Genomic DNA, 24,036 nt, shown 5'->3' with positions numbered 1-24,036 from the left:
ACATTTAATTTCCATCTGCTAAAACCAGTTAGTGTTGAGTATTACAGGGGAAGTATTTTCTAAGAAAACTAATACAGGGTTCTGCCACAGCCTTTGAATTTTTTAACATTGCAAATTTGTAGCAATTAAAGTAAATGGACTGGCTAGGTTAATCAGCACAGACCCTGGGGTAATTGAGTAGTGTGTCCCCAGATGACTTGCTGATACTAGAAATTATTTCATTGTTCAGAGCAGCGAGGCCATCTCTGGGGACTTAACAGCAAACTGACAGTCATGACACCCAGCATCACTTCTTTTAGCAAGTTCTTTATACTTGAATGAAGCCAGTATCTTTTGTTCCTGCTTGGTTTTGAAGCTTTTGATATCCAACATTTCTGTGTTGAGACATCTTCTTCAGGCCTCATCTTTCAGTATAACACAGCTAAATTGCTCTCCCTTAATTTTCTGTGGTCTTCATGAACAGCCTGGATTGTGTGGACATCAGTGTAAATAAAAAAGGCAACATTATTTTTTACCTCTATAGTTCTGTATTTACAGCTTAAATCGGACCTGTTATGGTTCTATTTCCAGTACTTATGGGTCTGTATAAGAACATAGTTTCTTTTGTTCTAGTGCACTCATTACTGTCAAAGGATAGGAATGAGGCAAACCGTGAAGAATTCAGTCATAACCAAATGAGTACCATAGATGGGCAGAGGCAGCCCTTATTGTAAGGTGTGGGGGAAAGCTGTCATTTATTAGTTCTATATTGAGAAACCTACAGAAGAAGTGTTCCAACTACTTCTAGCTTCTAGCATTGTTTTAAGCATACTTTCAGGTATTTCAAGTTTAGTTTGAGTTACTTGACAGCACGCTGTTTAAAAACAACCTTCTTTTGTACATATTAAAAAGTTTCTTGAAGTAGTTTCCCGTGAAAACAAATACCAGTACAGCTTGTCATTAGTTAGATACTGTGAATGATTTGCTAGCATTACGTCGCTATGCTTCATTACTTTTTCCTTCTGTCTGTGCCAAAAATTGATAATTATTCTTAGGAATGCTTCAGTAGGGACACTGTCATTGGCTCTGACTAGTAAGAGATTTTTTTTCATGTAGAAAATGTATTATGCTCTTTTAATTAGTATAGTTATTGTTGTATTTCTAACATTATCAAAATTGTCATACAGAAGTATCATTCTAAGTAAATTTTAAGCTGCACATGACAAAAGTGCATTGTTTTAAGTATACTTACTAGGTCATGAATGTTTGCCATCTGCATTTGACCTCTAAATCAAAACTATTATCTCTCTATTCTGTCAATAAATACTACCGAATTTTTACCCTTAAATTGTACCTGCCATGGTTTTGTTTCCAGTAGTTGAGAGTTGTGAAAGAAAATAGTCCCTTTTGTTTCAGAAACTCATCACTGTCAAAGGATAGGAATGAGACAAAGGCCAAAGAAGTTAGTCATAACCAAATGAGTACCATAGATGGGCAGGCATCTAAGCTTTTGATTCAAATAGTTGTTGAATAACAAACATATATACTTCAGAAAAATAGTTGCCTTTTAAATAATGCTGTAAAAATTAGAATTTAAAAAAATGAGGTTTGCAAAAAAGCAAGATGGAGTGGTTATTCAAGCAGCGTTTTGTGGAACACAGCTCAGAATAATGACAAGTGAAATGTTTAAATTCAAATTACTGAACTTAGTGAATTTCTGAAGATCTGTTTACTTGTTTTAGTTTGAAAAAGAAAGCTTTAGAGATTAGTAGCAATATTTTGGCAAGGTTATTAATAGAAAATGTTATTACTAACTTTTTCTTTTTTGTGTAATAACTGACTATGTTGTAATGTGCATGTTTATGCTTACATTTTGAAGGTGCAACAGTTCATTGATTTGTAGACATGTTTAGCTTGTCGTTGCTTTGTAATAATCTAAATTAACTGTTATAACTTTGCTGTATTTTTGAGCTTGTGAATTCATATGAATATCTTCAATTTTTTGTATTTGAACTTTCAGTATTTTAGAAGTTTATGAGTAATTCTTTTGGAACTGTGTTTATATGATGTGTAAGAGTTTAACACCATACTCTACAACAAATGGATGTTTTAAAATTGTATGCTTAATAGAGTTTAAAAACTAACATAATTAACTTTTTTTTTAAACCTGGGTAATTCTTAGCAAACTTTAATGTGTATTTTTATGATGTACTATTTCTGCAAACATAGTTAATGCTAATGTTGTTGTCTTGTGTGTATTCCTTGTCATCTTTCCTCCAGCCTGGCTTGCCTGCTCAGAACTTCTCGATGTCGGTTACAGTTCCAGTGTCCAATCCCAACACGTTAACCTACAGTAACCCAGGGAGTTCCCTTGTATCCCCATCACTGGCTGCCAGTTCATCGTTAACAGACACGACCATGCTCTCCCCACCTCAGACCACCCTGCATCGGAACGTATCACCTGGGGCCCCTCAGAGACCACCAAGTACTGGCAATGCAGGTAAGATTTCAGTACTGTTGTGCTTTCCTTTTATACCCTCTTCTTATTTTTTTTATTTAAAAAAAACCCACAAACAACAAAAAAAGCAACAAGTTCTTAATGTATCAGTGTGTTTTCTTTTTTTTAACAGCTTAAGTTTTGAAGTACAAAATGATACGATACTGTAGTGAGAGCAAGTTAGTTTAATGCTCTGGTTTATTTTTATTAGGTGGTATGCTGGGGACAACTGACCTCACAGTGCCAAATGGAGCTGGTACCAGTCCAGTTGGTAAGTGCAGTATCATGTCTGTTGAAAAACAGTATTGAGGTTTTAGTTTCACAGTTACTTAAAAGCAATTTTTTATTCTGACTCTTTTGAAAAAGTGGTTGTGGAAGAACAAAGATCATAATTTTCTTAGTTGCCTCGTAATTGTCAAGTCTTGTAAATTCTTATCAGGCATTTAACTTTTTGCTGCCATGCCCTTTCCACTTCAGTAATATTTGCGTTTTTTATTTTAGTGGTTTTCAGTAGTGGCATGCTGCTCTTGCTTTTGTGTTTCTCTACAGGTGTAATTACAGCACTCTAAAGAGATCTTATGTTCGCCAAATTTCTTACTTTGTATGAAACTCACTGTGCTTAAACTACTACACTAAAGACAACTCAGCTGTTGTACTCAACTTTATTCACAAGACCTGGATGTTTGATACTGGTTGTAGTGCCAATCAAAATGAGGAAAATACAGACTGTATTGTTGTATTGCCATGTGTATCTTGCTAATTATTTTCTAGCAGTTATACAAAGAAGGCAATAAATCTTGGAAGCTGATAGCTAGGTTCTGTCTTAATTTTGGAAGATGATCAGAATTTCTCTCAAAAACAAATTAGAGATCTTGCTAAACGTCAAATTCACAGTATTTTTTGGTCTTCAGTAAAAAGATATGATAGCACTTTTTCATTTAAATAATATTTTGTCTCCCCTAAACAAAATTTAGTACTCTGATAGACGGCAGGCAGCCATTGAAATTTATCACGCCGCAGAAAGACAAAATAAATGACAGTTCACCCACTTCCTTTGCGTTCCTTCCATTCCTTGAGATGTCTTGGTAACTGAAGGTCAATTTTGGACATACACATAACTCTCCTTGGTATGTGTTCATAGCAAGGAATTAGAGAAGCAACTGTTGACCTTTCAGTATTTGCCCACTGGCTACTTAGTGTGGCAACTGGGAAAAAGTTATTTGAAGATAAAGTCAGGCAATTGAATTTATGAATAAAAAATGCTGCAACTACAAGGCTGAAAGCACAGGATTGACTTTCCACTCTTCATCCATTCTTTGGTTATGTGCAGCGAAGATATGAAATATTAAAGTGTGGTTTCCATCAGGTAAGCAAGATGTTAAATGGAGGAAACTTCCTCAGTTGAAAAAAGATGACTATTTTTAGAAACTGTGGAGGTCAGATGTTGATTTCCATAGTATTTCTCAAGTCAGACTAAATAAGTTTTTATTATCAAGCCATTTCAGGCCTCTTCTCCAAAATCAGGCTTTAGTAACAGCAGCCTCAGATTGAAGACTACTTCTTTCAATAAGCAAATAAAACAGTTGTTTACAGCAGTTGCTATAGAATATTAAACTGTAGAAATACCCAGTTACAGCAGCTTGGTGAACATATTTAATGCAGTAAAATGTTTTCCTTCTTGCATTTATTAATAGTTTATGTGAAAAGTCAAAATGCATCGCTTATCTCTTACTTTCCAGAACATCGCACCCAAAATGTTATACATATACCCACTCATTTCTAGAAAGATTTTTCATATACGTAAGAGTTGTTGCTGTACAAGAACAGTGGAATGTCTATAAGAAATACCTCTAGCAAAACTCAAATACCTAGTTGATACCAGAATGCTAAGCCCTAAGTTATCAGAGCTCCACTTTCTACTAGGATAATGGCATGGCTGCTTTTAAATACTGTCAGGTGCACCGTAACTGTCTCAATTGCAACCAAAATCAAGAAACCATACATAACCAGATTGAGTAAATCTGCTAACTTGTCAATTTGAGCCTGACAGCTGCCATTGAAGTGTGTGTATCAAGTTAATTATGTCTTCAGAGAACAACGGTTTTAGTTTCTTGCTACATTTATTGTAGAATTCACTTTGAAAAAATATGTTTTCTTCTTTTAGCTGTCAATCTTTTCTTTTAAACTTCTCAGGAATGGAGACTTCTATGGATATAGTTGTGAAAGGTCATGTGTCATATTTGCAGCTCACAATTTATAGGAGAGTTGTCAAAGATAAAGATGGAGTACTGGCATAGCCATATTCCCAGATATTCTCTTATAGACAAAGGAAAAACCCAAGTCTTACTCGACATTATGAAGTTTTGAGCATTTGAGATTTTGTTCTCATTTCATTGAAATATACTTACACACCTTCATCTCTGAGTAAAAAAGCAAGTAAAGGTTATCTTGCGTAGTTGGGACCCAGTTCAAACAAAGATGTTGCATAAAATGGCTCATATTTAGTTCACGAGTCTTTTTCTCAAGTCCTGTGTAACTTGATTGGAATAGATATGATTTGCTTTAGCAGTCAATCTGCCAACATAACAGTTTTTCTGTGGAAAATAACTTTGAGTAAAAATATGTGTGTTGTAGCAAAGATTGGTAGGTGGTTTTTTTATGTCCAGAACAAAAAATTGTGATAACTTTATAATACTGAGAGCTTATTTCACATGCAGCTGTCATAACTCTGAAAAAGCATTTTTATTTTGTAATATTTCTAAAATTTTACCCACCACATAAAAAACATTTGCTGAAAATTTTACTTGGCAAGTATATTAGTTTTGAGAGGGGAAAAATGTCTGGCATTATGACAGTGTTTGCTTTTGAGCTAATTTATTTTTTCTGTTAATTAGATCAAATGTTTTGGAGCTAGAATTTTCATGAAACTGTCGCCCATGGTCAGTGTTAAACCCTATTCAGTTTGTGGTGGGCATCTAATATGCTTCAAGAATCTCTTTATGACCAGGATGTGTACAACTTGCTATTTGTTGTCAACATCATCTTGGCTTGAACACATGCTGCATGTCTATATAACTCCTTTCAAAAGGCTGTGGATTCTAATCAAACAAAGTATAGCCTCACTTGCTCTGAGTACCCAAATAAGGGGGAGAATTTCTTTGACTTTGAACTGAAAGGACTTGATGGAATTGAAGGTTTTGACTTTGAACTGAAAGGACTTGATGGATGGATCACCTTCAAATTTCTCATGAGGTCTGCTTCACTATGTTCCAGTAGATTCGGTATTATACCTTGAATCATCCAGAGATTGCCAATGAAGTGCACTTCCAGTGAAGTTGTCCCATCCTTGAGGACTCTGAGAATCAGAAAGGCTCAAAAGAATTACCACTGTTACCCAATCTCTACTTTTTCTTCCATACCTTTCATGTATGGCATTGAGCTAGAACCATGCAAAGGACCTGAGCTGGTTTTCATTGCCAAGGCTGCATGAAAAGCATAAACTGAGACCTTTGAACTAAGATGAGTTCCCGAAGTTCTTCCCAGTCGTAGGTGATTTTGAAGGAGTTGTTGGAAGTGGAGGCTCTTTATGATCTTGCAAGGACACGGTATTATCTGTCTATACAATTCTTTGTCAGTGAAGTAGCCCTTCTGGTCAGTAATGCAGACTATGGACCCATTTAATCTTCTGGGAAATTATCTTTCCTCTTACAATTTTATCATCAGGAGAATGGATAAGAAAGATCTAGTCTTGAGTACTGAATTTCTCCTTTTTGTTCCAGAGCTGTATCTTCTCTAATGTCCTCGCTAATCTTCAGATTCTGAGAATGTGAAGTAACTTTAGGAGTATTGAATTTCTTTGGAAATTCAATAGAACTGAAGGATATACCTGCTTGAAAAACTGTGTCTTGAGCTATTGGATCTCTATGCCAAGCTAGATCATGTGGGATCTTTTATCCTGGCCTCAGGAAGGATTATGCAGCGGTGCAATTGACAGCTTGCATGCACCTGTAAACTGCTTGTATATTGCCAGAAAGGGATCAAGACAGAGAACTGTGAAAGGCCACACCTGTAAATGGTTCACTTTGTGTTGAGGGCTTGGCTGATTGGGAGAGCTTTTTCTGCGTGTCTGAGGATAAAAGAATCTTTCGGCTTGGTCTTTCACAAGTCTTGAGTCAAGTGGCTAATATGCTGCAATTCTTAAAAATACACCAGAAGGCTTCAATAACAAAACAATTTTCTGTGCATACCTTTCTATTCATGTTGTTTTGTTTATTAAATGAGAGACACCCCAATGAGAAGTATCAAACTAACTCTGGGAAAAACATACCTCCTGCAGGAATTTTGCTTGAAACTGGATTGATGCTATCAGCATCTTCCTTAAGAAAACAGACTTTCTTCTGCCTCCATCCCCACTCTCAAACTCACCAGCCTGTATCATCTGCATCAGCCAAAAACCTTGGCACTGTTGTTGTAGACAACCGCCTTAGGAAAGCAGCTGTAAACCTTTAGCATATTCCTACTTAAGGTTATGCGTTACTGGTGGTATTTCTAATCTGCTATACTTTCTCTTCAGTGTGACAGGTAGTATCTGTCACAGGTAGTCTTTTGCTAGACAGAGCTCCTCACCTCCTAGCTTGTATTGAAAGGGCTTTGACTTAAGAATGTGTGTTCTACCGATGCTAAATGCAGTGGACAAAGGTTCTTGCTCTGTAATGTCAATAGAGTTGGCATAATGTTTTGCCTTGCTCTGATCTTTAAGATTACGCAGATAAATAAAACAGTCAGTGTTTCACCCTTCTCCAGGGAAGAAGTTGAAGGATCCCTGAAGAACACGGAGAACAGCCTATTTACTCTTACAGCTTCCAAGTGCTCCTCAAGGAAAAGGAGTACTGAAAGTGGACTGCAGACCAGCTGTTTCACTGGGTGCAAGCTGAACCCTTTTCCTTTGCTAGACGTTGTCAGCACTTAACAAAGTTTGATCCATCCATCATCCTCTGATTAGATCAGCTCACAAGAAATGACTGGCTGAAATCAGCATGAAAAACATGCTGGTAGAAGAAAGCATTTGAGGTGATTTTTTTTTTTTTTTTTTTTTTTTTAAATTGCAGCAATCTCTCCTTGGAAACCACCCATCCACATGTGGTCAGTTCAGTCCCTGAACTACCCTTAGATTTCAGTTGAAACTTCATATGTTGTTATGTGTGTTCATTATCTTACCGTAATTTCTGATTTACTAAGAGGTACAAGACAATTCTGGTTAGAATTTGCCACATGTATAACAAATTATTAATCTCCCAGCTGGATTAAAGTATTGCAGCATATCTGTTTGTGTGAAGTCTCAACACTTATATAATGTCACCTTGCCCAGGATGCACCACCACACATCCTCAGATGTTCTAAACATACCACTTCTGTCGTCCATTCTTTACATTGGCTTTGTATAGATACATAGGAATCAACAAGTTCAGAAAGAACAACTCTGATTTCATTAACTGTAAACTGCTTAGTTGACAAAAGACTTAAAAGGCATCCAGTTGCCACTGTTAATGTTTCACACAGTTGAATAACATTTAGATACAAAAGCCTTGTTTTTAGGTTTGCTGCTGCATTCTGAATAATAACCCTAGTCTTGAAGAAGGCCCGTTTAAATTCTAAATATCCTTGAAAATTCTCTCCTTTTATGTAGCTTTAGGCAAAAAAAATTCTCCAGCAACCTGGGAAATGAGGGGGTTTTTTTCAGTTTTGTAACATGAGTAAGCATTCCCTTGACACTTAGTCATGTGTATTTCTTTTTGCTGTGTTTTAATATCTAAAGTACTGCCTTAGAAGTATAAATCTTACGTTAGACATGTTTCAAAATCTTATATTACTGTAAAAGGTATATTTTAATTCTAATCATAGTATTATCTGAAGTATTGATATGTAAAGATCAGTGCAAATACATTTATTTCAGCTTCTGTGAGATGTTACAGTAAATTCTTTCCAAAGCTAGCAGAGAACTTAGGCTTTTTGAACTGATGGTAGAATCGGCAATGATTTCTGTGTAAAGCTGAAAATGGTATGAACGGCATATGCTGTTTTGGTTTGGGTTTTTTTTGTTTCCACTTAAAGCTGTCATACTCAACAAAAAAAAAGTAAATAAATTGAGCAGCTAATGCACATAGAAATGCTATTGTTGTATTTACGTGCAATACGTTCCTTTCTCCCCCTCCCCCCTGCCCCAAGGTCCTACATGTAAATGTTTTTCTTCAATAGAATTTATCCGGTCTTCTGGATGCATAGTGAGTCGATGGCTTATTGCAAACAGAATTTTCAGTTTACTTCTAATTATTTGACATTTGTTGGATTGTATGATGTCATTTGAGACATAAATATTTATTTACTACTGTTCTTATTTTTGCTTAATCTTACATTGCTTAGCTGCTTGCGCACAATTATTTTCCAAAACTGTGTATAACTGTTCAGTTTCTCCAAAGGTGAACCACAAAAAAAGATTAATGGCACCAATGACTATAATTTATTCCTTGAGTAGTAATAAGTACATGGAGTACTTTCCAGCCACATGTGTTCATTGTTTCAGCTGATGTGATTTATATAGTGAAATACGAGTCCGGCTCATGTAATTGAATGCTACATCTTGGGCTGCAGGACAATAAATGAGATTAAGCTGTATTACGTTTCTGAAGGCAGAATATACAGTTGGTAAAATGGGTGGGTTTTAACATTTAGCTTCAGAAAAGAAGTTACTTCAAAAGTAAACGTTTTCTAACTAAACAAGAAGTAGGCTAGTGTATGTTGGCAGTTTGTTATCATAAAATCTAATTAAGTTATGATTCATATAATTGAGAGCTTATCATCTTTGCATTGGTGTCTGTTTTCCAAAGAAGTGTTTCAAACATGCTTTCATAGTCTGTTTTAAAGAATTAGACTTAAATAAAACTCTTATGATGGAAGTAAAAACAGTAGTCTAATTTTACATTTACGTAGGATTTTATATTCTGTTTCCATTTTTCAGTTTGATATTGTTTTTAAACATAAATTAATTGTCTTTGGGGAAGATCTATAGTGGGTGGGGTAGATACAATTTCTGTATTATACAGAATAGTATGTAGAATTTATGGGGTTATTAAAGCCTCAGTTTGGCAAACTGCCGTATAGTTGCATCATCCTGTAATCATTATCTTTTCTGGCACCTGACCTTACTCTTAAGAAATACCATGCTTTTAGTTATCCTTTCACTCTTAACTTGTAATTTGCTTTTCTTATTAGATTATTAACAGGAAAAAAGGCTTTAATTTTCATATTAAAAATGAATATTCTACAGTCTTACTGCAGCCCCAGCATGAGATTCCTCAAATAATCAATATAGATACTCCAGTGTTTGCTAAATGTTCAATGCTTGCTATTTATAACAAAGGGCTGCTATTGGATGAATACCCATAGTATTGCACACTTACGACATTTTTTGTTTCTCCTGTTCTTAATATATTTTTTTTCTAAACACTCATTTTAAGAAATACTCAGCCTTTTGTCAGAACAAATGCTTCGACTCTGCTCTGCTGCTGAATGATATTGCGCAGAGAAGGCAATGGCAAGGAGTTTGTTGTTTTTGACAGCACCACTAAAAGCATGAAATGTTTCTGAAGGATTGGCAGAGCCTTGTAATAAGGGCTGCAGGAAATGACTGTGTTGGGTGTGGAAGAAAGACACTGTCCAGATTTAACACACGAGCTACTGAAATACTTGAAAACAGAGGACAGGAAATGGTATCATAGGATAGACTAAAGTGCTATACAGAACTCCATTGTTTATACAAAGTTATTGTTCTGAAGTTTAAATTTGACTCAGCACCGCAGCTTTGGCATATAAAAGGTAACACTGACAACCTAGTGAGTAATAAAATGCTATTTATTGTTAGATTAAAGCCCAGACTTTACTTTCTTATAACAGTAAGTTCTTTATGTTCTGGCATTTTTGCTGAAAATGGAAGATACTGTAACAATATTTTAGATACAATTTGGTGAAAATTATGGTATTTTCTAATAATTTTTCCTCTCTCACATCTTTCCAAGTCCACTTAATTTTTACTCTGTCCATTGTGCAAGATTTCTCTTGCAATCTGATGCTATGTAGGCTAACTAATGTTTACACTCATTTATAATGGATAGGTATTGATGCATAACTGTATTTAACAAAACCATGATTCTGTGAAAACTGTCTCATGGTTTCAGGAACCTTAGGCGTAGCACGGAACTTAATTTCTCTTTTTTAGCTGGTTGTTTTTTCTGTGTGACCTAGCTGTGGCTAGTTTTCTCCTAGCAGTCAAGAGTATATTTAGCTCTAGTATGTATTCTCAGCTCCAGCCCAACTTTTCAGCCGCTTTAACAAAATTTTGTCACTAACCTAGAAGCATCCCAATAAATTCTGCTGTTTTCTGCTGAGGAATGTAGATGCTTTTGCTTAATTACAAAATGAGTCTTTGCTGTGGTTTTTAATACAGAAGGAAGAATGCTGACATAAAAAGCTTTTTCTTCTTTCTGCTGTCTGTGTTCCTTCTTTCCCCCATAACTTCTGAGTTAAATGGTAGAATTATCAGAAAATGTATTCCCATACCTGCCCCCCCCCCCGCCCCGCCCCGGCTTCAGGAAAGTACTAAATTAGAATAACTGCTCCTTGCTCTGTTAACCTTGAAAAACTCAAGGGACTTATCAGATCATCCATGTATCGTCAGGCTTTTGGCACAATAGGAAATACACAAAGAAAGTAAATCCAGAATTTGAAATCCTGGCTTTAAAGTTGTGAATTTACTGCTCATCCGTATGTGAACAAGAATACTGTGGTTGCAAATTCCAGTAAGTTCTACCTACTTACAATTTTTTTCTTTAAAAATATTTAGCAATAACTTTGTTTCCAAAAGACCTTTATAAAACTCAGTAGAATATCTTCAGATCAGCACAAGAGCTTTGTTATAATTCTTACATTAATCTTTGCTTTTGCCATTTCTAAATCGATAAAACAATATGTAGGGTTCCATTTATGGTGGACAGGGAAAAGGTGAGGATTGCATTTGGCAGTTCCCCCACTACGTAACAAGGATCACGGGAGGAGGCTCCCTCATTAGCATCCTGGTGAATTCACACCTAGGTTCTCAACATATACTAGTGAAGTATCTTAGCAGTACCAGTCACCTTCATGAAGTGTTGTGCTGTTACTGATGCGTGTTATTGCTGCTTCATTCTTGGTAAGCTTTTAAAGGCATTACAAATTTTGCTAAGGAAGGTTGAATGTGACACTGACAACTTTCTTATTTTAATTGCTTTTAGATTAATATGTACTTAATGTAATAAAATTGGATTGGGCATAGGGGCCTATTCAAATTAGAATAATAATACAAAATTCATGCCAATATGGTGCTACAGGCTATTAGAAGAGAATTTCCCACACAGTGAACTTTGTGTCATAGACTTTTCCCTGAATTGTGACTATAAAGGCTGCTCTCAGAACAGCAATGTTAGTATAAACATAATCTTACTATGAATTGTATTTATTTATACACACACATACACAAGTTCTGTAGTGTGAACTATAGGGTTCCCTGTTGCGAAATTCCCCTCGCTTAACTTTTTTTCATTTGCAGCTAAATAAGGTGTGTGTATTTTGGGAATTGTTGGTATAAATATGATAAAATCATTGGAATGTGGCTTTAAATTTTTTTCTGAGAAATATATTTTGGTTAACATGATTGGTGCTTTTGTCAGTACAGGAAAATAGAATACTAGGCACTTAACTGTTTTACTGTCTTGTTACTTTTTTCTAATCTGTTTTGAGTGTAAGCTAAGGCCTGTATCTTGAGCGTATTCAGCTTTTGGAGATTTCAGTGCTGAAGCCAGGACCTGTAGGCTTTGGCTTGTCTAATTCTACTTAGAATGAGTAAGGTGGAGAAAGACCTGTGTAAAATAAATTGACAGGCATAAATGGCACGTATATCTGTGTCCAGAGATTGGAATGAATTTGAAGAGAAAGGATTTGTTCCCCTCATTGTTGCTAAATGTAATAATCAGACAGTATGTATTTTTGAGACAAATTAATTTTATTAGAGAATAGATGCTGGAGTCCTGCAGATCTTGAAGATATTTGAAGAATACATTTTAGAAATAGAGACTTTAAGAGCTGATTTTTTTTTTTTTTTTTTTTTTTTATTCTCACAGGCAACAATTCAGTATAGTTCATATTCTGGGGGTGGGGACGAAGTGGGGTTGTGCAAAAGCACGCTTTTTTGCAAGCTTAGCCTGGAGGAACTTCAAAGGGCAAAATAAAAAAACCACAACAGATGTTATTAGAAACAGTTCTTTGGCAATATGCTCTTCTCAGCGTTTAAGCTGCCACAGTGTGCCCTTGAGGTGATACTACCTTTACATATTGATCTTGTGGTGAAAGTGCTTTCTGTTTGTTCGATCATTTGATACTGCACCTCTTGTGAGAAGTTTTTTATTGGAAGTTTTACGAAAGAAATATTTAGTAATTTGTACATGTGCACCAAAATTTTGTATTGCTACTTCTCTTCAGTATTACAGTACATCTGTTTTTCCTCTTTCAGGAAATGGGTTTGTGAATTCTCGAGCTTCACCAAGTCTACTTGGAACTACTGGTGGTGGGAATGGCTTAGGCAAAGTCATGCCTACAAAGTCTCCACCTCCACCTGGAGGAGGTAATCTTGGAATGAACAATCGCAAACCCGACCTCCGTGTTGTCATCCCACCCTCCAGCAAGGGTATGATGCCACCATTGGTAAGTTAAAACATTTGTTCTATGACTGGCTTTGTAAAAATGAAGTGTTCTGTCCGCATGCACAAGGAGAAATTACCTCATCTGCTTACCATAGGTTACAGTAATAGAAAGCTGTGTTTATTCTGAAATTTCCCTAATGAAAATCTAAGCTATAAGTTGTTACCTTGGGAGAAGTTAAATTTTAAGGCATTTTTTTTTTAAAGTGTAAAATAGCAGTCTGACCTAAATGCAGTTAGAGTGCAATCCTAGAGGCATAGATTGGGATTTTGTTGTTTTGATATGACATCTCGCTGACTCGGTACCAAGAACTTTGCTGGTTAGGAGGATGTGGGTTTTAAAAAGGGTTATGCATTATTCTGTGGAGGAATGGCTGATCTTATTGGTGATGTGAACTGTATTAACATGCCCTAAAGCACACTTTGTACCTGTTTTTCCTGGGTCGTAATGGTTGTGGGCTGTAAAACGTAGCTTCAGTGGTAATGATGGTCTGAGAGAAATGCTTGTTTGATGTGGTGTGCTGGAATGCAACCTTGTGTGTCCTATGGTGGATGTCATGTCTTCAGTGAAGGCATAAAAGAGTAATGAGGATCAGGCTCAGTCCCTATTTGTGTACTTTTCAATACTACAGTGCAGTTTGGCATGTTGGTAGTAATGTTTGTTCAGCCTAGATTTGGAATAGCACACAAATTTCGTGTCAGGCATGAGGCAACCACAGCACTGAGACCAGAACAGGTCTTTCAGGAAGAGTTACTCTATTTTTCCTTTAATTTGGTTGGCCAGATCCTTTGGTCTTAGTCTTTAACTGTCATGTAGAAATTTTAAACATCTATGTGTATGTTTTCTGTGTATGGAGGAATGAACCATAACCCAGAGGAGCAGGATATAAACAATACAAGTATTCTCTGTATAATTCTTATTTGTTTTTAAGATACCACAAGTGCTTACATTTGTTACTGGTATTCATAATGAATAATACAAAATTAATCCAAGTAACAAAAGCTGTAATTATCCTCAGAGTAATGATTCTTGCAGTTTTAGGTTTTTCTAGGAATGCTGAAGTGTAGAAGACACAGGAAATACACTGGCTGATTATTTAATTGAAAATTAGGCTTTTAAATTAATTAGAAATAGCTACAAGAAGAGGATCTTGTTAATGCAGTTGTTCTAATGTTAGTAGTGTACAGTACCTATTTACTGTTGTGTTGTGAAGAACAACAAAATATTCAATTTAGGTTTTGTCTGTCTTTTTGAGGAAATTGGAAGTAGAGATGCTGGGATGGTATGATGGTTGTATGTGAAAAATATTTTGTTACTGAGCTGGATGTTTATTGGATCAGTCCAGCCAGAAACTGCTGTGCTCCATATCTACATGTGTCGTCAATGTGTAGCTGTGTCCTTGGTTTTACTAAGCTCTTTCTGCACTAATTTTGCCAAAGCGTGTGTTCTTTCAGTACAGTATTTTTTAATTGACCCAAATTACGTAAAGTATTATACTTCCCAGTAGTATTATTTACAGAACCGGGTGGCAAATTCACATTATTAATTAAATAAAATTCCTGAAGCACAAAAATGACTTTTTCTTTCATTTTTGAAAGCAATGCTATTTTTAGTAACTGTGTTATCCCTCTTGTTTGCTGAGTACAGTCGGAGGAGGATGAATTGGAGTTGGTGAGTTTGGGCTATTGTTTGATGAGAGAGAGCAAGACGCTGAAAATGTCTTTTACTACAGTTTTTTTAACTGTAGTTTCATTACATATTTTAAATAATTCCAGTGTTCCCTTGATAGCAGACAAATACATTTGTTTTATCAAACTCAAAACACGACCAATTCAAGTTGAAAACACATCCAAAGTCTAGCGCTTTCCATTTGTAAACTTCTATTTTTTTTTCCTGAAAAATTTTCTGGTTTTCTTGGAGGGAACATTGGAAAAGAGCCTTACAGAGTAACTGTCCATGTGTATAGGATATTTACTGTCTTTTCTGTAAAATATAAATAACCACTTAACATCATTTAAATTATTGGAATATTTTTAGAAAGTGGCTTCGCTCATGAAGTTCTTCAGATTGTAACACAAGCCCTGTATTACTTCTCTTATTTTCAAGGAGATTACATCATTGCTGGTGAGGTCACCTTTTTGGAGTGTAGAATTATTTCATCCTGTGTGAGATTATCAAACCACAGGGGTGTTCCCTGTTTACCAAAAGGAATAGAGAATTGCAAATGAATAATTCTACCTTTTTCCAGTGGAAAGATACTCTGCTTTTGAAAGGAAACTCTTGGGATTTGTGTTTTCTCTATTCTTCCAAAAGGTTTTAACATTTGGCATTCTGTCTGGAAAATAACGTAAGGCTAAAATAATTTGTAACTTATTTTTAGAGCAATTTGCAAATTGTTTAGCTGCTGTAGCAGAAACCATGCAGAAGATGCTGCATCATTGTAAAGATACACAAAGAAGTCTGCCTATTACATACCTTGATTTGTTTTTGAACATGGACCTGTTGCTAATATGAGGCTCTAATTGCATGAAAGCATGGAAAATGTAGTGATTTAGGTAAATTTCTTGATGAATGCATGCTGTTGGTTGATTTTTTTACCTTAAACATGAGCAATAGATTTACAGAAGTAAGTAAAGGGAAATGATTTTTGAAAGTCAGTATTTAAGTTTTTAAGGTTTATTGGAATGACTTGAGGTTATAAACAGCTGTCATGCATGCCCTTCCTACCTTTATAGAGGAGTGTCTGGTTTCCAGTGCAAGAAATAGAATTTTAATTCGATGTAAAAACACTTAATCAAAATCGTGTTGCAACTGGAATTATGCAAGAGCACTTGAGTTAAGGTATTCCTACCTGTTAAAAAGTGCTATGCTCTTTGCAGTGTGAAATAGTGTGACTTGCTGGAGGCGCGTTGGTTTATGGATACTATATGGAGCGTGGGCCCTCTAGTGGTTTTAAAAACTGGGCTCATCTGTTAGGGGAAGAAAGCTCACACAAAGAAAATGTAGTAGTTAGTGTCTTCCTCAAATGTGGTAAAGAAATATGAAGTACACCTGCAATGTTACGTCTCTTATTATGCTAATTTCTGATGCTAATTCCAGTCCTAGAAAGCAGTTCCAAATCATGTCTGTGAACATTCATTCTGTGTGGTTGGAACTGAGCACTGAATATGAAAAACAGTTAAGAACGGTAGCATAGCATGAAATAAAGATATTGAATTCTTCCTGTTACTGCTATCATTTGCACCGGTTTAAAAAATAATAAAAAAAATTCCTAAAAGTTTTCATGAATCTTTGGCTGAATTTCCAAGTACAACAAATATTAGACACAACTAAATATGTCTTAGTGTCTTTTTATGGCTGAGTGTTCAGGAATTATATTCAGAAATAAATTACCTCAGAAAACTACCTTTATTAGCCACTCAAAAAAAAAAAAAAAAACCAACCCCATGGGGAAATCCTTTGGTCTGGATTGTTTCCCAGTATACTCCTCTAACTTTTCCATTATACAGTAATCCCAACTTTATAGGCTGCCATCCAAGAAAGCTTTGGAAAAAGGTCAATTTCTGACAGACACAAAAATCTGCTCTAATAACATATCTTTATGCCAGATAAACTTGGTCTAGTGGAGATTTTCAGAAGTACATAAGTGATTTAAAGGGATAAATTACACAGAAAATCAGTGTGACTTTCTCTGTGACTTAGGGCTTTGAAATCTGGGAGCTCTGAAGCAGAGTGAGTACATCTGCTGAACAAATGCCAAAGAGCCTCCAAATTCTTACGAGGCTCAAAGGTGGGCTTTTAACAGCAGCCAGACAAAACAGAGATCAGAAGCTGGTAGCCAGTGGAAGATTGTAGCTAATTTTAATGTGGTAGCTGTGCTATACTTTTTTTCTTTAAATTGGAAAGATACAAGCCAAGGATTGCTAGCCCTCGATTCATCTTAGCAAGTTTAAGCTTAAAATTGAATAGAGCCATGTTTCTGTGCCTGCTCATTCCATTATTATAAAGGGAATCATGCATTTTTAATACCGCTCACTCTCTCAAGATCAGTGGAGAAAAAAATTAAGTGCTGCAGATACTGAAATACTTGTACACCTGTCCAAAATAAGAAAAAAGTAGTAGTAGCTTCAGTCTTTTAAAGCTAGGAAAAGGAACTCTACGAAAGAGATGAAAACCTGCTACTTTTGTAGCAAATATTTTTTCAGAGATAGAGGGAGGCTTGCTTTAAAAACGTATTTTCAGCAGTTTGAAATCTGGCTCCCTTTAATCAGGAATGGTTTATTCACCACAGTGTTTAATACAAGGTTTTCTAAACAGCAAATTTGGTTAAAGAGTTTAATTTAAGTGCTGTGTTTGCTACAGATGTTCATTCTGGTATATGGGAAAGACTGTTGTTAAAAAGCCACATTGTGCTTACAGTTAGAACGGATAATCTGAGACAATCTAGTTTAGCTATTTTTCCTGTCAAAAAGCACAGTTGCTCTGTGTGAACTCAAATGTCATTTGCTTTGAAACATATCTGCATTATAACAAGTACTCTCTGTTTCTCAGGAACCATGGGAACAGCAAGATTATTTTATCACTGAGGTCTTATCAACACAAATTTAGAAGATCTCTGTTCCTTTCAGGACAGGTGTAGTCAGCACAGTGTCAAAACTGGCAGCTAGAATTTTGAAAATTGGATAAACAGCTGGGAAGTGGGAGATTCTTTTCTGGTGGAACTGCACCTCACCATCTGCACTAAAACCTCTTTAAAAATTAAGACTAAAAACTCTTAAATCACTTAAGAACTTCTGAGAATTATTATGTATATCCCTAAGAAATTGCATTTATTTTTATGTCCTACAACTCTAACACTATTGAAATCTGCATGCATGGGAAGCAGACCAGTGAGTCTTAATTTTTCATTTCAGTTTGCCAAGATCATTTTGGTTGTCTTGAAATGTTTTGGCCTGTTTAGAAAATATATCCTGACAAAAGGGCTGTACTTGTAACTAAAAAATAAAGCAAAGAAACCCATTTTAATTGAATGCTATTTTTATATTAGCACTTGATTTTCCATTGTTCTAACTGATATCACAAGACATGTTGTTATTTTTAATCATTTATAGAATACCCAAAGGATAAGTAGTTCTCAGTCTACACAGCCTCTTGCTACCCCTGTGGTGTCTGTGACAACTCCAAGCTTGCCTCCACAGGGATTGGTGTATTCGGCCATGCCTACAGCCTACAACACTGGTAAGCATTGTTTTTAATAAGTGGCTTGATCTGTCAGATGTACAAGGCTTTTGTGATTCATAAGCCCAGAAAATTTGCATTTCTGTGACACTTCATTTTATTTTTCCTATTCAGTTCAAATGAAGGCTCTTACCATCAAAAATGAGCCTTTAGCTTGTAAAACATGTAAATGTTGAGACATCAGGAAGAAGCTTTGTCAGTCAGGTTGCACACAGCTGAAGAGAGACACACAATAAAATGGATTGCTTACAGCAGTAGCATTCAAGCTTTCCATCGGAGAACTGAAATACCTCACGTTTAAGCAATAGTTGATACTGCAGAGCATATTGTCCCTTTTGTTCTGCTCTGCTCAGTTCCAGCAGCAGGAGGGAATCGGATTCTGCTGGGGCTTTCAATTTACAAAAAAGCCCAGATAGGGCCGCCTTCTCTTCAGCAGTTTTATCGAGAGTCAGGTGGGGACTCATGGGAAGGCATTGTCAGCATTTCACCACTGCGAGTCTCCATTATCTGAAGGACCTTAAAACTACTTTTTATCCAAGATGGGTGTGATGCAAGGAATTTGGAGATATAAGTGATAATTGGTTTGCTGGTTTGGAAAGCAGTTCATGATGTGGTGCCTCCTACTTTGTCTCCATACTGATAGAGATAATTTTGACTTCAATCTCGGGGTTCTCTATTTGTTACAGACCTTGTATGTAATCAGTAAAGGAATTTTTGTAATCATTTCCTTGAAAGGCTGCAGCCTTGATGGCATCAGGTTGATTACCATTGATCTGTGATGCATAATTCAATTTTCAAATGCACCTGCAGAGAAACTACATTGCAGATAAGTGTCAATAAATTTTGTAAGTCAGAGTTAAAATAGCTATCGGTAAAAACTAAAAAGGAAAGCAAAGGAAGTAATTCCCCAGTTCACTGTTCTTTTTAGATGAAGTCTAGTTAAGACATTCAAATCTAAGTGCTATAATTTGTTAAAACAGGAATTTCTGAACTGGGGACCACTGTGTTGGCAATGTTTATGTCTTATTTGGTAGACTTTCAAATTCTAAAAAAATAAAAAAAATCTTGCTTCTCTCTTCTGCAATGATCGCTCTTAGGAACTGAGCTACACTTAAAGAGCTTCTCTTTATAGCTGATCAGCTCTGGCTCTGGCTAGACAGAAGGGCTTGAGAGTATTATTGTTGTCTTTCTATGAATCTAGGAAGATCCACCTCTCCAGTAGAAGAGATTCCCCGGTAGCATCTCTTCCCTTGACCTGTATCGCCTTTGGCTGTACACAAATAGTTGGCAGGCATGAAATGCTCAGGAAGCTGGGAGGCAGTGGAGGACATACTAGGAAGGAATAAATAGCTTTTCCTTAAGGAGCTGCTGTATTGGGTTTATATGGCAAGGCTTTGGTAGTGGTGGGGGGGAAGGGGGACGAGGACACACGCGTCCTGCAGGGGTGGCTTCTCTGGGGCAGCTCCTGATCTGTTCTTAATGTCAGACAGAGCGTGTTTCAGCCGGCTGCAAAATGTACTTGCTGCTGCCCGAAGCTGAGCCCATCAGCAATGCTGGTGGCACCTCTGTGATAATGTATTTAAGAAAGGGTAAAAAAACGCTGCACTGGTCTATTGTCAGTGACCTAATGTTCTTACTCTTGTGCAAAGGTCAGGACAAATCCAAAAAAACCTTCAAGGTTTGTAGAAAATGGCTAAAACCTGGGTGATTTAGAGGTTTTGTAATTTTCTTTGTTTTCTGCAAGGAGGGGCGCCATCAGGAGTATATAATGTTGGAAGATGGAATAATAGAGTAGCCATTCATTCATGATATTTTTCCCAACAAAAAAAGATGCGATTTTATACATTTTCTTCTGCTTTTTTTAGCTTTGAAAGTCTTCACTACAGTTTTTAGTTTCGACTTGTAACATCTTCCAGCCAAGCAACTCACATCTTTTTGTATTTGTATCTTTTTATATTAATGTGCTCATTAACTGACATTTACTACCCTTCAGCCTCTTTCTGCATTGGTTTGCCTCAGAGGCACTGCCCCCAAGCAGTTATTGGCATGCATGAGGTTTGCATTTTGAGAGGGACTGTTTAGTCATCAGCAACAGTAAATATTTATGCTGTGGTAGCACCCAACTAAATTGTTGAACATTTATGCAAATAATTGCTACCCTGAGGGTGGTTAAAGTCTAAAGAAATGAATGAAAGAGAAGATGGGGTTGCAATAACAGTATAATGAGCAGAGTGAAGAATTGTGCTTGGTGACTTCTTTTGGATTATAAGCTTAAGTATGAATGTGCTGGACATATGGATCTTGGTTTGATACTTGCCACAAAGATTTTTCTATATATTGCATTTAATGGCTGTTTAAAGTAAGCATGTAGTTCTGGTCCTTGCTCAGAAGACCCCCGTTGAGTTTTACCTCTCACCTAACAAATCCCTTCATTTTCTCCTGCAGTTTGACATTGTTTCGGGAAGCAGTGTTGTGTGCATCCCTCATCCAGAACTTATAAGCTGATGGCTAAAACAGGCTTTTTGGGAGAGAGAGACTGTAGTCTGAATGTCAGGAAGCAGCAAAGACAATTGAAACTGGTGTCCTACGCAACGGACAAGTGCTGTTATCGCTGGGATACAATTTTAAAATCCAGCCGATTTCCTTTGATAATGCAATAATTTGTGAAAAGCTTTTAGCCTTTAGTGTTTTTCAGACACTTGAAAATTGTTTCTATTAGATTGAGCCTTTCAGGGGATCTGCAAAAAGAAATTTGATGTTGAAACCAGATTGTTATCAGGGTATTCTCAGGGTAGTCACCACTTATGTAGCAATTTCAGTTTTGCAGTGCAAGGACTAAGATAAATTTTAGATACCTAAATTGTTTTTCTGGATTCATAGGGTTTTTTTCAGGGCTGGAAAGGATAGATTCAGTTCTTAGATCCTTAATTAAAATGTTCGATATCAGTTTTGCACAAATATACTATTCTATATAATTTGTTTTGCTGCAGAAATATTCTTTCTGCAGATTGCTGGAGGAAGAGCCAGAAGGAACCGAGTTACTTGTTCTAAAACAGTCTAGGCAATTTTAAAAAATATTCAAAAACTGCGGAGATCAGTTAAATAGTAACTTCCACTTGACAGAGCATATCTAGCCATACCTTATATTACTGGCTCTAGGTCAGTTATTCTGCAAAGGCACAAACTTCAAAGGTATCTTGTTGTTAGGGTCACAGCAGTAATGGTTTCCGTCACGTAGAAGGCACTCTTGTGTCTGAACGACTTTTCCATCTTGCATCAAGCCACTCATGTATAGAAACTGGTGTCCTGCTTTTACTGCTAACAGATAGATGATTATTTAGGGAAATGATAATGCAGCTAATTGTGTGGTGGCATATGTACTCTTTGGAAAAGTATCTCCTCAAACCCCTGCCATCAGACATGTTCTGTCTTAAAGTACCAGAAGTTAGTTATCCGTTACCATAAAAGCTGATTGTCAAGAAAAAATACATGGAAACTGAATTCCTATAAACATTTTCTTCAGGTCTGCTCTTTCAGAAATCCCATTGGCACAGAATAGCACATCCATCTCAAATGTTTACATTTACTACACTTGCACGTTGCCATAGGTCTGGCTGCTTTGAAGGTTGAGTGCATGTCCTAGTCATTGGAGGGTTGGATTTTTTTTTTCAGTTGTTTTAGTTTTTAGTTTAGTCTTGCAAAAGGGCTTTGGATTGATCAGCTGGGGAAAACTCTTTCTGAATCTGTGCAGAAATATTTGTGAGGGTTTTTCGGAGTTCCAATAAAAATGTCAACCGAGAAGAAATGAAACAAAAAGGAGGATGCAGTTTAAGTAGCTTCACTTGCTGGGGTGCAGCTGGGCTTCCCACGGTCTTCAGGAAGATTCTTGCAGTGATGCATATGCATCTCTGAAAAGGGCAATACCCTGCCGGCGCTGGGGTCTCCTTCCTTTGTAGGCTGTTAAAAGGGAAACCTAGAAGTTGTCCACAGGAAACCAGCTGGTGGATGGGAATGGGGAAATTGTTCAAGAAAGCTTATCTCAAGAGAGATAAATCATAATGGTGTTGTCATAAATACTTAAAAAATTGTTGTCACAATACTTAAAAAAAAAAACAAACCCAAAAAACGTAAAACCAAACATAAACAAAACACAAACCCTACTTAAGCAGAATTTTTGGTTCATCTGCTGGCAGTATAAAATAAGTTTGGCTGCTAGCATTTTGTTGCATTGTCAAGAGACTAGAAATTATTTTAAGGAAGCTATATTACAGAATAATTAAAAGCAGAGAAGTGTTTGCGGCTTTGTTTTAAAACCTGAAAGAAAAACATGAGTGATAATGATAAAGTGAAAATAACTCCCCCTGTGCGAAGGAAGTGAGAACTGTCTAAGCATTATAGCCTAGCCAAAACTAACAGCCGGTCCCGGTCGCCAAGTGTTGATTAGGAATATATTGTATTTTCTATTATCCATTTAAGTTGTATTTCTAAATAATTATAATTTTTTGTTCTAAATAAAGAGGTTTCTTTTGTTTATTTGAAACAGAGATGACAGTTTAATCAGACATGAAGTAACAAGTGAAGCTGTTGTGGGGAGAGGGAGAATGTGATGCGTTACAGTAGGACTGCACAAGTGGAGTGGACAGAGGGGTCACTGAGGCTGCCAGTTGCAGTGACTGTGGTCATACCATCCCTTAGGCATCCTGCCCCTGCCTGTGCCTCCCCACCCAGACTGCAGCTGCGTGGTTGGTTTTGGATATAGGTTGTGGGACTATGAACTGCTTTGTAACATGAGCCCACCAAACGTTATCTGCGTCTCATCTGACTAACTGCTGCCTCCCATCTGGGAACTGAACCAGAGTCGGTATTTCTTTAGTGAAGTTCAGTGCAAGAAACACCGTTCCTTTCTAATGACTTGTATTGATTCTTCCCTTTTTGTTTCATTTTGAAATTTCCATGCAGACTAAAATCTTCAAAAATGCAAATACTTGTCTTACTGTAAGATGTGTGTGTATATATATATATAAAAATGCATAAATATGTTGTACCTGTGGGTTCAGAAGAAGCTATATGAGACAGCAACATGTAGGAATTGAAAGTGGAATACAAAAAACGGTCATTTGGAGACTTATGTCTTGTTAAGCTCCTTGTGAAGTTAGGACTGCTCCCAGACTTCAAAGTTTTCATGTTTGGACTCCTTTGGGTCACTTGCCTTTATTTGTTTTGTGCAGAAAGCCTTTATATTTGTGTGTGTGTGTGTATCACATTTTTTTTATATATATGTATGTATGTCTGTGTATATATAAAAAAATTAATCTGTAAACTACTTTCCTGTTTATTTGTTTTTCCCTCTTAGATTACTCCTTGACTAGTGCAGACCTGTCTGCCTTGCAGGGATTTAACTCCCCAGGAATGCTGTCTTTAGGGCAGGTATCTGCCTGGCAACAGCACCATCTTGGTCCAGCAGCCCTCAGCTCTCTTGTGTAAGTAAATTTGGTAACGTTACAGTACCGCACTCAGTTGGGACCTTCTGCCACTTC

The 24,036-nt window shown here is 36.6% G+C and overlaps 1 protein-coding gene across 8 annotated transcripts in view; it reads left to right on the top strand.

Annotated features, from left to right (window-relative positions):
* The window catches only part of MEF2A (myocyte enhancer factor 2A), a 79,283-nt gene that overhangs the window by 53,988 nt on the left and 1,259 nt on the right, over positions 1-24,036 (top strand). For 5 of the 8 annotated variants that reach the window (XM_009289475.1, XM_019474685.1, XM_009289477.1 and 2 more), the window contains 6 exons: positions 2,260-2,479; positions 2,688-2,747; positions 13,074-13,264; positions 14,909-14,932; positions 18,373-18,499; positions 23,853-23,979. In XM_009289475.1, the coding sequence (XP_009287750.1) occupies positions 2,260-2,479; positions 2,688-2,747; positions 13,074-13,264; positions 14,909-14,932; positions 18,373-18,499; positions 23,853-23,979 (749 nt within the window). The remainder of the gene's footprint in view (positions 1-2,259; positions 2,480-2,687; positions 2,748-13,073; positions 13,265-14,908; positions 14,933-18,372; positions 18,500-23,852; positions 23,980-24,036) is intronic. The other 3 variants (XM_009289479.1, XM_009289481.1, XM_009289476.1) reach the window with 1 other exon arrangement.

The sequence above is a fragment of the Aptenodytes forsteri genome, unplaced genomic scaffold (assembly GCF_000699145.1).
Source record: "Aptenodytes forsteri isolate BGI_AS27 unplaced genomic scaffold, ASM69914v1 Scaffold605, whole genome shotgun sequence".
NCBI classification, from domain to species: domain Eukaryota; kingdom Metazoa; phylum Chordata; class Aves; order Sphenisciformes; family Spheniscidae; genus Aptenodytes; species Aptenodytes forsteri.
This window is presented reverse-complemented; position numbering and strand designations above follow the sequence as displayed.